Below are 15,308 nucleotides of genomic sequence, written 5' to 3'. Positions count from 1 at the left end.
AAGACAAGAACAAACATCCTAAACATCTGTCCTCAATATTTCTGTCCAGGACGACACTTGTTTAGACACAGATAATATATTAGGAAAAATATTTTTAATGCAACTAATTAATGGGGACCAGATTGTAAGAAAATGCCCTCTGTTGTAAGTTTTTCAGAGCTCATTTATGTGTCAGTTTTTCAGCCACAGCTATGACGGATAACGAAGTGACATTTTCAGAGGCCATTGGTATGGTGGGAAATGAATTCTAATTTTCCAGGGTTTCGCAATAACAAACTTAACAGCCAGCGACCGAATTTGAATCAATTTTGTACATGGCAGCAACTGATAGGAAACCCAGACAATCAGCCAATATACAGGATTCAGAATAGAAAATGTGAATTTTCATTGCTGTTGTTTTTTTCAACCACAAGAACTGGCTAATTACCATGTTTTTTGGAGTATAAGACGCACCAAGACTTTGAAGAGGCAAATTTAAAACAAAAAAGTTTTTGCACTCTGCAGACCTTCCAAATACGGCCCATTTTTTGTGAAAATGGCCCCATTTTTGTCAAAAAATGGCATGCATAGCCTTTAGGAGGCTTATAGACTGCTCCTGGGGGCTGGTGGGGGGCAAAAATGAGCAAAAAATGGCCCGTTTTATGTCAGAAAAGGGCATGCATAGCCTTCAGGAGGCTTGTAGAGTGCTCCTGGAGGCTGTGGGGGGGGGGGGAGAGCAAAGAATGGCCCATTTTTTGCACATTTTTGCCCTCCCCAGCCCCCAGGAGCTCTCTGAAAGCCTCCTAAAGGCAATGCACAGCCATTTTTGCAAAGGGGGCGGGGTTTCGGGAGGCCAAAAATGCTGTCTTCAGTGTATAAGATGCACCCAGATTTTCACCCTCTTTTTTGAGGGGGAAAAGGTGCGTCTTATACTCCAAAACATACGGTATGCATTCGCTACCAATGGTGGCAAAATGGGTCAATTATAATTTTACCAGCTCTGTAAAGATGACAATTGACATCGTGACGTTAATGGTGCATAGCTCTAGCAACGAATTTTTGTTTGTGGCCAATTCTTGATGATCCCTTGAAATAGAAGAACTTCAGAAGCTTCTTAGATGAGAAGCGAAACATCTTCAAGGTATAACAAAGGAAGTCCATTTGCCCCTTGTAAAAGCACCATTGGAACAACGATGAGCTGGGTTGACTGAGCATCTCCGTAGGCATCCCTTGAAATAGAACTAAAATGAAGTCTTTGTTATATAGAGGCTCAATAAAATCCATTATTTGAACCGCCAATCATCTCCTGGAGCCTAGCTACGTTACGCATTACCTGTATGTTTGAATACTCATTCGTCATGGTCGGCAAGACATTTTGAATGTATACATGTCAAAAACTCAATTTTGAGTTCAAAACAGCTATTCTAGGGTCTTAGCTATTCCAGCCAGCTTAGGACAATCATAGGTGTTTGATATTGTTTAAAATAAACAGACTTCCAAAACAAGGAGGAGAACATAGTGTCTGACAGATTTCATAGGAAGGGTGTTCTATACAAACCTTGAACTACAGTTCCCCTAATCGGTCTTTGCCATTGCATACGAGTTTAAATCCAAAACATCTGGAAGATACTGAATGTGTGTGTGTCTCTCTCATATAGGAATTAACTCTGGGAATCATTACAACTTTCAGATCAAATCTCTCTAATTGTAACAAGATGCTTTAACTGTATTTTTCTTCTTATGGCTGTACTGTACTTACATACTGTGTTTAATCAAGTTACTGGGACTCATGTTCTCTCTTAGAAACGGCAGCATGTTAGGTCAGAAAATGAACTAACTTGACACACCGAGTTCAGACAACTCACTTAAAAAAAGAAATTGACACGAAACCCTAATTAAAATTTACATTTTGCTACTGGAGATGGTTAAGGGCGTTTCTGTGTTAAATTTGAGAAAGCATCAAATTCATTTTCGTTCTTTCTTATTAGAATTTGTTCATTATTAGAATAACGAATAACCATTGCAAGAATTGGGTATTTAATGGAAAGAAGCACTATGGATAACATGATAGCAGTCTTCCAATATCTAAGGTGCTGCCATAAAGAAGGTGTGTGTGTGTGTGTGTGTGTGTGAGAGAGAGAGAGAGAGAGAGAGAGAGAGAGGGAGGGAGGGAGGGAGGGAGGGAGGGAGGGGGAGAGGGAGAGGGAGAGAGAGAGAGAGAAACTTATTCTCCAAAGCACATGAAGGCAGGACAAGAAGCAATGGATGGAAATTTTTCAAGAGGCAACTCGACTTTCCAGTTGCCTCTTGAAAAAGCACCTTTGGGACAACCATGTCCTGGATGACTGAGAATCTCCATTCACAATGGATGGAAACTAATCAAGGAGAGAAGCAACATAAAACTAAGGTAAAATTTCTTGACAGTGAGAATAATTAATCAGTGGGACAACTTGCCTCCAGAAGTTGTGAATGCCCCAACACTGGAAGTCTTTAAGAAGATGTTGGATAGCCGTTTGTCTGAAACGGTATAGGGTTTCCTGCCTAGGCAGGGGGTTGGACTAGAAGACCTCCAAGGTCCCTTCCAACTCTACTATTCTGTTACTGAGAGGTAATATCAAGAAGCTTGATATTATCTCTGTCAAATCAGCGGTTGCTTTTAGATCTTTCTTTGTAAACTGAGATTATACTATACTTTCCCAGTTCATGTGCAAGAAAAACCAGTTTAGAACTAGGAATCTTTTGAGTTTAGCCTGCTCAGGAAATGCTACCCTGAAAATCTTTGAGAGATGAATCAACATTCTTTTGGTTCCCTTTTGGTTTTTTTTTTGGAGGGGTAAAGGTTGCTTTTCCCATTAGTTAGAATTTATTTCATTTTAACTTCTCCCATCTGGTTTTCTAATATAATATCTTAACAGCTTGGGACACTGATTAGGAAGTGTTTATCTAATTGATTGGAAGAGGTTGACAACTTCCCCAAATCTTGCATGTAACTCTTTGGATATCTCTAACACAAGATGGAAGCTTTGGAATAAGAATACTGAAAAGCCCCCAAATCCTACATTTTGTATAGGGGTTGTTCTTTTTTAACCTTTGGGATGTGTTTGTTGGTTATCTGCTACAGGAAAAACCTATCCTTGCTCCCGAGCCTCTAATAATGGACAATTTGGACCCGCTAATGGAGCAACTAAACAATTGGAATTTCCCAATCTTTGATTTGGTAGACAAAATCGGCACGAGATGTGGTCGGATTTTAAGTCAGGTAAGAAATTGGATGTTCTGTAAGATTTACCTCAGAGTTCTGCTTTTCATAACGCAATCTTCTGGAGTTCACCGATTCTAATCCAGAGCTGTTCGAATGCAGAGATGTGTTTCTTTCTGTTTGAGCGTTACGTGGGAATCAAATATTATGGTTTCCTGATTCGTACAAACCCAGCCAGTGTGGCTCCTCTGATAAGCCATGATTAAAATGCTAGGCTAGGAATTCAGGTGCAGAGTTTCTATTTCTATAGGCCAGGAAGAAAAAAATAGAGCTAGCCGACTCATGGTTAGGAAATAAGCATTACCCAAACGCCAAAAATCAGATCCGGGCCTTGTAGAAGGGATTTGAGAAACAAATATATATTTTGTAAAGAAAGCTTTAGAGGTTATTAACACTGGAGAAGAAGAGACTTGATAGTTTATGATAGCAGAAACGAGGAATGTGATAGCACCTTTTCTAACAGACAGATTTTGTTCAAAGGTGCTAAAGATTTTCCAGCTAAAATGCATTAGTTGGAAAAGGCACCACTAGGCTCCTTCTAAAACAGCAGTTTCAAATCGGTTTTGAAAAGAAAATAGCCCACACACTACCACGGGAGACCTTTGGCTCTAGCACAGGCAAATGTGCAAAAATAATTTTCCTTTTTTTTTTTCCATGCAAAAATGGTGAGCAAACCCTCGCTTTGTTCTGCTTGATGGCAAACTGTGTGCTTAGATAACGCCTTAATTTTCACTTACTGTTAGCCTAATAATGCCCCTGGAGGGACATAACAAGTTTTGACGAGAAAAAAAAAGGGGATATAAGGGAAGGCTGCCACTATTAAGATTAAAGCCAGACTTCCAGTTTAAATTTCACTGCACCTTTTCGCACCACAAGAGAAAATAGCAGCTTCTCGGCCGGCGGGTTTCCAGATTCTAGGAACACCTTCTGGAATGAAATCCAGGGAGGTAGATGCTGCAGATAAGAACTTGGTAATGACAAGAGGGAGATTTGTTCGGCTTAGTTCCCTGGGAAATTTGTTTGACCCCCGGAGGAAGCCAACAACCTTAATCAAGAAATCAGATCTTGGGCATCAGCTGCAGCCCACCACCAATATGTGGTGTGCTATAGCAATAAGCACTTACACTTATATATCGCTTCACAGTGCTTTACAGCCCTCTCAAAGCAGTTTACAGTGTCAGCCTATGGCCCCCAACAATCTGGGTCCTCCTTTTACCGACCTCAGAAGGATGGAAGGCTGAGTCAACCTTGAGCCCCGTGAGATTCGATCTGCCAAATTGCAGGCAACCGGCAGTCAGTAGAAGTAGCCTGCAGTACTGCACTCTTAACCACTGCGCCACCGTGGCTCATGATCCCTTATTTGAACCAATAACAGTTCAAAAACGGCACGATCGTCACACCTGGTGGGTGTGTTTATATTCCAGATGGATATAATGTATACTGTATACCCAGAAGGGGTATATATCAATGTCAGAGTTCATTGCAAAAATCAAATCCAGAAAGCGCACACAGATAACTGATTCAGCAGGATTGATTTAAATAAGAAACTTCTTTATATACAATAATATATATACAATACCAGCAGCAGAGAACAGTTTCATTTTTATTGCCTGCTAACACTCTCTACAAGAATCTGAGCTACTAACCTACCGAGCTGCTAACGGTCAAAGAAAATTAACGGTAGATAAGAGTCCATGGAATTCAAGATGGGCTGGACTTCAATTTCTTGTTGGTGCGAAGGGACTCAAGACTGATGATACACTTGACCCCGCCCTCCAGCTCAGCCTGGTCATCTCCTACAGCTGATTTAAGCTTGGAGATAGTTTGAAGATATAGGAGTGGTGCGGTTGCCTAGAGGGGGAGCTCTTGCCTCACAATCAGGAGACTGTGAGTTCGATCCTAAGTAGAGGCAGGTATTTATCTCTCTAGGCACACTGAGAATATATATCTGCTGAACAAAACTCTGCACTGGTGACAGGAAAGGCATCTGGCCATTCAAACACTCTGCTAGCTCCATTCAGTTGCCCAGACTCCGCCCCACAAGGGATTATGTGGTCATTAAATGATGAGGATGAGGATAGCCTGAAGATCTAGATCAGTGTTTCTCAACCTTGTCAACTTGAAGATGTCTGGACTTCAACTCCCAGCATTCCCCAGCCAGCATTTGCTGGCTGGGGAATGCTGGGAGTTGAAGTCCAGACATCTTCAAGTTGACAAGGTTGAGAAACACTGATCTAGATTCACCTATCAAAGATCACCAAACCCTAGTTCTAAGAAGTTCTTTGTTTTGTTTTCCAGGTATCCTATAGACTCTTTGAGGACATGGGTCTGTTTGAAACTTTCAAAATCCCTATACCAGAGTTTATGAACTATTTCCATGCCTTAGAATGTGGATATAGAGAGATACCTTGTAAGTACGATAGCATCCCTTGTGGATTCTTTTGTCCTCCATTTCTCTTATTTTTTTAATCATAGCACACACTTGTTTTCCTTCACTGTCCATAGCAGATTACTTCCAAGCAGGTTTAAAAATAAATAAATAAAACCCTTTGGCTATTACCATGTTTCCCCGAAAATAAGACAGATTTAAGATTTAAGATTTAGTTTATTTGTATGCCGCCCTTCTCCGGGAGGGACTCAGGGTAGCGAACAACTCAAAAGGGGAAAAGGAGATACAAAACACAATACACGTAATTAAAATACACAAGGGTCTTATTTTCTTTTGACCCCCGAAATAAGCGCTTGGCCTTATTTTCGGGGAGGTCTTATTATGTTTGAGGTGCAGAAGGCAGCGAGCATGGTCAACTCATGGCTGCTGCTGTGTTACGCATCGCTGGGCCTGCCGCTCTTTTTGCGGCGGCCATTAGCATGACAGGAGGGGCGCGATGGCTAGGGTTGCGGGAGCGGCCCTTAGGTAAGGGCACGTGGGGTGCATGTTCCCCCTTCCTTTCCCCCCGCCTCCAGCCTCTCCTCCTCACCTCATGTTGTTTGCACGGCAAGCAACCAGAGGAAATGGCTGGGTCCAGCTGCGCATGCATTTAAATATTTTCGGGGAGGGCTTATTTTAGTTCATGCGCTGAAAATCCTGATTGGGCTTATTATCCGGGAAGGTATTATTTTCAGGGAAACAGGGTATTAAAACAAAATCTATACAACGCATAGTGCAATCACATCTTTAAATAATCCAGTTACAAGGAGGGGCATTTTTGTAATTCATCAGTGAAAACTTACATTTCCAAATAAGAAAGTTTTCTTTTTTTTAAAAAAAAGTTTTTTTATTGAATGTTTTAATCTGTAAAAACAGAAAGAAAAACACCACAAGAAAAAACAAAACACAAAACATACATAACGATATAAAGTAATTTTACAGATGAAAGTTTTCATCTACAGTATCTCCTAAAAGTCTGGTAGTAGATAGTAGCTGTGATTTTTTTTAAAGCACCTTTTATTGTGGATTGTAAGTAAGTTTGTAAGTTTAATTTTATTTATAGGCCACCCAATCCCGAAGTACACACCCAATCCCGCCCAATCCCGAAGTACACACACTCACACACACACACACACACACAAACTGAACTGTGGCTTTCTTTATTAGTATTTTAATAGTACTAGTATTAGTACTATTAGAATTAGTACTAACACTAATAGTATTTGTGTTATAAAAATACTAATAAATAAAGCCACAATTCAAGAATGGGATTTTTTTTTCCCCGAATGTCCCAATCAATAAATGTTTGCCAAACTCTACTGAATGGAACAGAGTTTCGGTGTCAATCAATATGATGGAGCATCCCAATGTTAGAATGTCACAGAGGAATTTTAACATTGCTATGAATATCCTTTGACTGGTTCTCAAAAGTGGGGACCAGGAATAAATCCACATTCTCATCTATGGCCAGTAGATGGTGCTGCTACCCCCCCCAATCCATCCTCAAATACAACAAACCTCTTTCTCTCTCTTAACAGATCATAACAGAATTCATGCTACTGATGTCCTCCATGCTGTCTGGTACCTTTCATCCCAGCCCATCCCTGGACTCCCAACTATGATTAATGACCACGGATCAGCAAGTGATTCAGGTAATGTTGTAAGAAGGTCTGGCTGCCACGAACTGAATTTCTTGGTGCCGTGTTGTTACAGATCAAGGGTGTCAAACTCAAGGCCCGTGGGCCGAATCCAGCCCGCGGGGTGCTTAGATCTGGCCCACGGAGCCATCCTGGAAACGGCAAAGCACCAGCCCGCAGTGCCTCTGCACACCCCTCCCAAGCTCTGCTTTCGCTTGCAGGGGGCTGCAGGAGGCCATCGCAGGCGAAAACGGAGCTCGGGAGCCCGTTTTCACTAGCAAAGCGCTTGGGCCACCACAAGCACCCCCCCGGCACAAGTGATGTCAAGCTGGCCATGCCCCCACTGCCCCCCCCCGAGGTCCAACAAAATCCTGATGCAGCCCTCCATGAAATCGAGTTTGACACCCCTGTTACAGATAGTGCTCGACATGCAACCATGATGGCGCCTACTCATTGTGGTCATACGTCATGATGGTTGTGAAAAAAATTACGATTTATTTATTTTTGTGATGGCAGTGATAAATGAGAATGCCCGGTTGTCATAAGTGTGAACCCATTATTCCCTATGGGTGCAGTTTTGCTGAAAATTAGATGGATGGAAAACCATGAAATGCAATCAGGTGACGATGGGAGCCTGCAAATGTCCATGAATGTGGCCACGTTGCCCAGCACCCGAAGTGTGATCACAGGATTGCGGTTCGGGTGAATGTCAGAACGGTGACACTTCTGTAGTGGCTGTATCTTCAGAGTGAATTTGGCAGAGCTGACAGTCCACCAAACATACCTTTTGGGAACAGTGCTCCCAATAGTAAACAGACAAAAGTTTTTAGGGAAGATACAGAGACTTTAAGGGCACCTATTTCACTCCTAATCCCCAGTTGTGGGTCCTAAGTGTAGAACACAACCCACAATTTGCTGCACAAAGCCCATGCTGTTGACCTCAAGCCACTAGAACCTCTAAATTTGGTTCTGTAGGAGATCTTGGACCAGGGGTGGGTTCCTGCCAGTTCTAACCTCTTCTATAGAAGAAGTTCCACAAATCTAATGTGCCGTTTAGAACCGGTTCCAGCTCCCTCCCACTGCCCATCCGCTCCACGCATGCCCCGCCCACCGCTCACTGATTGACTGGCTCACCAATCGCCCCGCCCGCTTCTAAGAGTCCTATCTAAACCTTAAACTCTTAAAGCTGTCAAGTTTGAACACCACTAGGTTTTTTTTTTAAAGGGTTAGGGGTGCAAGGATCTTGTAACTTGACAGCTTTAAGACTTGCACACTTCAGTGCCAGAGTTCCTGAGCCAACATGACTGGAGGAGGAATTCTGGGAGTTGAAGTCCACAAGTCTTAAAGCTGTCAAGTTTGAACACCCCGGGGTTTTTTTTCTAAAGGGTTGGGGGTGCAAGGGTCTTGTAACTTGACAGCTTTAAGATTTGCGTGCTTCAAATGCCAGAGTTTCTGAGCCAACGCAAAAGCGTTGTTAACTGAGTTTCACCACATTTTACAAGTTGGCCATGCCCACCCAGTCACATGGCCGACAAGCCACTCCCACCCAGTCCCAAGGCCAGCAAGCCACTCCCACCTGGTCACATGGCTGGCAAGCTACTCCCACTCAGTCATATGGTTGGCAAGCCACACCCACTCAGTCACATGGCTGGCAAGCCACTCCCACCTGGTCACATGGCCAGCAAGCCACTCCCACAAAGCAGACCACACCTACAGAAGAGGTTCTAAAAAATTTTGAAAGCCACCACTGTCTTGGACACATATGGATCCTTTAAATATTGCAGAGGATGATTCCCAGCGGTCTGTCCATGGATCACGTTGATTCAAAAATTGGGTTTGATTACTCTAGGCCAGTGATGGTTAACCTTTTTGGTGCCAAATGCCCAAAGCGCGAACGCATGCCCCAGTCCCCAAAATGCAATGTGAGTACCCCCACACATCGCCCCCCTTTCCCATGCAATGGGGAATGCGCAGGCAGCAAAAATTCAGGAGAAAGCTAGGGCATGCTGGGGGGGAGAAACTGCAGAGATCAGGGAAGGCCCCCGCACATGTGCAGCAGAATCCCATAGACTAGCTGGCCCGCAGGATGCATGCACGCATGCACGATGGAGCTGGACTGGGGCGACAGTTAGCTTGCCCACAGAGAGGACTCTGCATGCCACCTGTGGCACAGGCCCCATAGGTTCTCCATCACGGCTCTACAGCGCTCCACAAGTTCAGATCAATTCATATAAATCATTGCTGTCCGGCTTCCATGATTCTTGAGGCTGAGAGTAGTATATATTGAGTAGGTCGAATTGCAAGTGCATTCACCTGTTTGCACAGGTGTGTCTCTTTGGTGATGGTGATGGAGTAATTCCAGGGATGGCTTACAAATGGTATGTTTGATTAAGCCAGGTTAGTGGGCCCAAAACAGAAAAGAGAAATATTTACAATACAATACAATACAATACAATACAATACAATACAATACAATACAATACAATACAATACAATACAATACAATACAATACAATAGCAGAGTTGGAAGGGACCTTGGAGGTCTTCTAGTCCAACCCCCTGCCTAGGCAGGAAACCCTATACTGTTCCAGACAAATGGCTATCCAACATCTTCTTAAAGACTTCCAGTGTTGGGGCATTCACTACTTCTGGATGGAAGCTGTTCCACTGATTAATTATTCTAACTGTCAGGAAATTTCTCCTCAGTTCTAAGTTGCTTCTCTCCTTGATTAGTTCCCACCCATTGCTTCTTGTTCTACCCTCAGGTGCCTTGGAGAATAGTTTGACTCCCTCTTCTTTGTGACAGCCCCTGAGATATTGGAACACTGCTATCATGTCTCCCTTAGTCCTTCTTTTCATTAAACTAGACATACCCAGTTCCTGCAACCGTTCTTCATATGTTTTAGTCTCCAGTCCCCTAATCATCTTTGTTGCTCTTCTCTGCACTCTTTCTAGAGTCTCCACATCTTTTCTACATCGTGGCGACCAAAACTGAATGCAATATTTGCCTCTGTAAAGAGCAGTTTGTGAATAACCTGATTTTCTGCCCAGATTCAGATAGTGGGATCACTCACAGCCACCTGGGATACTTATTGTCAAAAACGTACACGCCAGCGGATGACAACTATGGGTGCTTGGCGGGCAACATCCCATCCCTTGAATTGATGGCCCTCTATGTAGCTGCTGCCATGCATGACTATGATCATCCAGGGAGAACCAATGCCTTCTTGGTGGCCACCAGTGCTCCTCAGGTAAGTGGGCTGGGATTACGGGAAGACCTTGCTTATACAGCTAAGACCACAGACCTTATCTAGCTTGGAAAGCTGCCATGTAAATATTTTCCAAACGCAGTACTATGCGCAGAGTCTCTGAGATTCCCACTCCTGAAACAAAAGAAGCGAATGGTTTCCTACGAAAGCCCACTCCTCTTTCGCTCCTCTTTTATGTCCTATGGGAGGGGCCATTCACCGTCCATCTGTTGCTTTACTTCCAAGTCAACCCTTGTTCCTTAGCTGTTCTTTTCTTCTGGCAACTCTAGGCATACACACACTGGGAACAGGCTCCAGCTGTTCCTCTGCCTCACTCCTGTCTAGCTCCGAAGGCAGCTGAGAACTGCCAGTCGGCCTTGGCCCCGTCTCTGCCTCCGACACAGAGCCCTTGTCCGAGCCTTCTCCAGCCTCCATTACTGGCCCATGTTCCTCCCCAACCACCTCACTGTCCGACTCTACTGCCAGTTTCACTGGCCACTGGCGGGCCACAACAGACTCTAGGGCAGTGTTTCTCAACCTTGGCAACTTGAAGATGTCTGGACTTCAACTCCCAGAATTCCCCAGACAGCATTCTGGTAGTTGAAGTCCAGACATCTTCAAGTTGCCAAGGTTGAGAAACACTGCTCTAGGGACATGATTGTTCAGTAAAAGACAGGATGTTCACATGCAAAATCTTGGCCTCGTCAGTAAATAAGTACACGATCACCATCGTTCACCCTTGAGAGTTTCGCCGACATTCTCTTCTGGTGTGTTTGTTTTTTTAAACAAGTTCTAAAGCAAATCCCCTTTCATGCAAATGTGGTTAATTTGGGGAATGCAAATCATTGATTCCGTTTCAGAGGCAGACCTGCCGTCTCTCTCAGATCTTTTGGAAATAAATATTCTCTCCCATCTCTCTCTGTGTATGTAGGCCGTTCTGTATAATGACCGTTCTGTTCTGGAGAACCATCACGCAGCGGCTGGGTGGAATCTTTTCATGTCCCGGCCAGAATATAATTTTTTAATCCATCTCGATCATGTGGAGTTCAAACATTTCCGGTTCCTTGTCATCGAGGCCATTTTGGCCACTGATCTGAAGAAGCACTTTGATTTTGTGGCTAAATTGAATGCCAAGGTAAACACAATCCCTGTGTCTTATATATTACGGTTTAAATCTTTATATAAGAGCCTAGAAATAAAATCAGCCAAGGGATAAATAGGGAATAAATGGTGGGGCTTAATCATGCGATGTTGCAAGGATAGTGGCCTGGAAGCAAGCTACTCACACTAGTAAAGGAAGAGCGTGGAGAAGAGCAACAAAGAGGGTGAGCGGCTTGAAAGCTAAATTCTACGAAGGTTTGGCTAAAAGGATTTGGCATGTTTAGCCTAAAAAGAAAGGAAGGACATTTAATTTGTTTGCTTGCTTTTCTCAGAAGTGTTTTTTCTTTCCTTGAAAAGAAAAACCTGGATGACTGAGAATCTCCATAGACACATTTGTTTGTTTGTTTTTTAAATTAAGAAACCGCCCACTTAAGTGAGTTTCTGAATCATTTAACTACCGTATATACTCAAGTATAAGCCAAGTTTTTCAGCCCACTTTTTGGGCTGAAAAAAGCCGCCTCGGCTTATACTCGAGTCAGTGAAAAATTTGCCCGAAATGGAGGAGAAAAAGGGGCGGGGCCATGCCGCTGGGTGACGCTCGTGAATGGCCCGGTGCCCCTGTGAGTTTCCCCTCCCTCTGTGTCAGTTTGCCGCGCAGCGCGCACCGCACCATCCCCCCTCCTCACGTTCTAATGTAATGCAGGGCTGTCTTACGATTCCCCTTCCTCCCCCTCCTGCCGCTCTGCAACGATGTCCCACCTCCTCCTTGTTATGGCAAGCAGCCACATAACGATGTCCCAGAGCTAGTTTACTGTTTTTCTTTGAAATAAATATTCAAAAACATTATTGGTATCTATTTTTATTTTTGAAATTTACCGGTAGCTGCTGCATTTCCCACCCTAGGCTTATACTCGAGTCAATAACTTTTCCAGTTTTTTGTGGTAAAATTAGATGCCTCGGCTTATATTCGGGCCGGCCTATACTCGAGTATATACGGTAACAACACAACAGGTCAAAATGAGTTGCAAATAGATGTAGAAATGTATAAATAGGAGCCAGGAGTGTGCAGCAGCTGCCAAAAAAGCCAACACAGTTCTAGGCTGCATAAAGAGAGGGATAGAATCAAGGTCACGTAAAGGGTTAATACCGCTTTATAATGCCTTGGTAAGGCCACACTTGGAATACGGCATCTAGTTTTGGTTACCACAATGTAAAAACGATGTGGAGACTCTAGAAAGAGTGCAGAGAAGAGCAACAAAGATGATTAGGGGATGAGAGGCTAAAACATATCAAGAACGGTTGCAGGAACTGGGTATGTCTAGTTTAATAGAAAGAAGGACCAGGGGAGACATGATAGCAGTGTTCCAATATCTCAGGGTTGGCACAAAGAAAAGGGAGTCAAGCTATTCTCCAAAGCACCTGAGGATAGAACAAGGAGCAATGGGTGGAAACTAATCAAGGGGATAAGCAACTTAGAACTGAGGAGAAATTTCCTGACAGTTAGAACAATTAATCAGTGGAACAGCTTGCCTCCAGAAGTTGTAAATGCTCCAACACTGGAAGTTTTTAAGAAGAAGTTGGATAACCATTTGTCTGAAGTGGTGTAGGGTTTCCTGCCTGCGCAGGGAGTTGGACTAGAAGACCTCCAAGGTCCCTTCCAACTCTGTTATTCTATTCTAAATCTTAGGCCTGTTTTGCAAGGGGGAAAGCTATAATTGTTGTTATATATTTGCCAGGGTACAACTAAGGGGTGTAATATGTGTTTTTGTTTTTTGTCTTCTCATCCAAGCACCTTTTTCAGTTCTCAGTTCAAAAGAAGCTTCTTGGATGAGAAACAAAACATCTTCAAGGAAAAACGGGCCCAAAACAGGGTGTGGGGTGATGCACGAGGCCTACTGTGCCCCATTTTGCATGCCGGGGGGGGGGATCACACTCGCATGTGGGGTCGTGCATGGGGGGCACACACGCATTGCATTATGGGTGCAGCCACAATGACAAAAAGATTAGCCATCAGTGCCCTAATCATTCCGGCCAAATGGCTGTCCAGTCTCTTCTTAAAAATCTCCGGCGATGGAGCACTTAAAGCAGAACCAAAGCAGAATCAGGTCGGATTAGTACATGCATGGGAGGAAGACCAGAAATCTCTAGGGCAGTGTTTCTCAACTTTGGCAACTTGAAGATGTCTGGACTTCAACTCCCAGAATTCCCCAGCCAGCATTCACTGGCTGGGGAATTCTGGGAGTTGAAGTCCAGACATCTTCAAGTAGCCAAGGTTGAGAAACACTGCTCTAGGGCATAGAGAAGTGGTTTTTTTTTAAAGATGGCAGTGATAAACCAGTATAGTGGTAAACCAAGGAACTACCTAGCATAGTGGTAAACCCAAAGAATAATCCCTACATAGGAAAGGGTTCTTGTGCATTATACATCATGTTCACCTTTGGAATTGCATGGTGTTAGGTTTGATCACAACCATCTCAAGATACTTCTCCTAATGACACGTTACCTGCCAGGTGAACGACGATGCGGGCATTGATTGGACAAACGAGAACGACCGATTATTGGTTTGTCAGATGTGCATCAAACTGGCCGATATCAATGGTCCAGCCAAGTACAAAGATTTACATCTAAAGTGGACAGATGGCATCGTGAATGAATTTTATGAACAGGTGAGGAGATCACAATGGCTGCGAACGACTTTTTTTTTCCTGCCTTATGAATAATGCCCATCATTTTAGTCTTTAGCTTATTTTCCAAGCCTTGAGAAATGGCAAGGACTTTGGACAATTCACAATAACGAAGACAAACTATTTCCATAAACCATGGTAAACCAGTTCCTCCTAATCCATTCTCTTAAATAATCAGTTCTTTTGCTTCCAGGTTTCAAAATTTAAAAATGCAAAAAATAATAATAATAATCCCCAAACAAAACCCACCTTTCTTAAAAGCTGTGGTCATTATTTTTTATTTTTTATTTTAAACTATTTTCAGTCAACATGCTAAAAGGAACAGAATTGGTTGTCAGCATTTTAAAATCCTTGTCACCAGCCCATTTGGGCAAGCCTGACTTAGATTTCTTTAGAAAACACTCATTTATTAAGTACCTTGATCATACCTTCTTCCTCTGGTTAATGTCTCATTCTTTCTTTAGGCTGGTTTCCTTCTTTGTAATCAAACGTAGTTCCTTGAACAACCTTCAACAGTTTACAGTTCCACTTTCAAGAGATATTTAAGGCTACACAAGAGAGCCAATTGTTCACACATCCCTCCTAAAATTCAATGGGTTGAATTAAACCCATTTTCTGTGTTCATAGAATCTTTGGAGCTATCAACTGATCAATGAGATGAACCAAACAAAACGATTGTGTTCGGATGATCACATATCGCCCAATTCCTAAGAGAATCTGCTCCTGGATCCATGTAACATATTGAACCCTAATGTTCTGATCCAGAATCACGAAGCCGACTCCTCGTCCTGATAAAACCCCTTTTTATTTAGTTTTAAAGTGAATTTCTCTCCAGCAAAGTTGCCAGCCAATAGTCTTTCAAGAGATTTCACAACTACAGACCTTTATCGGGCTTAGAGAATTGCCAAGCCAATATCTTCCAAACGCCACGCTGTAGCAGCAATTCCTTGGCAAGAAGTCAGGAACAGATCT

At 43.2% G+C, this 15,308-nt stretch overlaps 1 protein-coding gene across 3 annotated transcripts in view; it reads left to right on the top strand.

Moving 5' to 3' along the window:
* PDE3A (phosphodiesterase 3A) overlaps positions 1-15,308 on the top strand; it is a 312,291-nt gene that overhangs the window by 282,449 nt on the left and 14,534 nt on the right. For all 3 annotated transcript variants that reach the window (XM_087722797.1, XM_087722796.1, XM_087722799.1), the window contains 6 exons: positions 3,101-3,238; positions 5,537-5,648; positions 7,205-7,318; positions 10,355-10,554; positions 11,483-11,686; positions 14,163-14,318. In XM_087722797.1, coding sequence (XP_087578923.1) covers positions 3,101-3,238; positions 5,537-5,648; positions 7,205-7,318; positions 10,355-10,554; positions 11,483-11,686; positions 14,163-14,318 — 924 coding nt within the window. The remainder of the gene's footprint in view (positions 1-3,100; positions 3,239-5,536; positions 5,649-7,204; positions 7,319-10,354; positions 10,555-11,482; positions 11,687-14,162; positions 14,319-15,308) is intronic.

This window comes from Thamnophis sirtalis, unplaced genomic scaffold, assembly GCF_051295495.1.
Source record: "Thamnophis sirtalis isolate CommonGarterSnake01/CBP01778 unplaced genomic scaffold, rThaSir2_p1.2 scaffold_9, whole genome shotgun sequence".
NCBI lineage: Eukaryota > Metazoa > Chordata > Lepidosauria > Squamata > Natricidae > Thamnophis > Thamnophis sirtalis.
The sequence above is the reverse complement of the archived record's forward strand: the minus strand, read 5'-3'. Positions and strand labels throughout refer to the sequence as shown.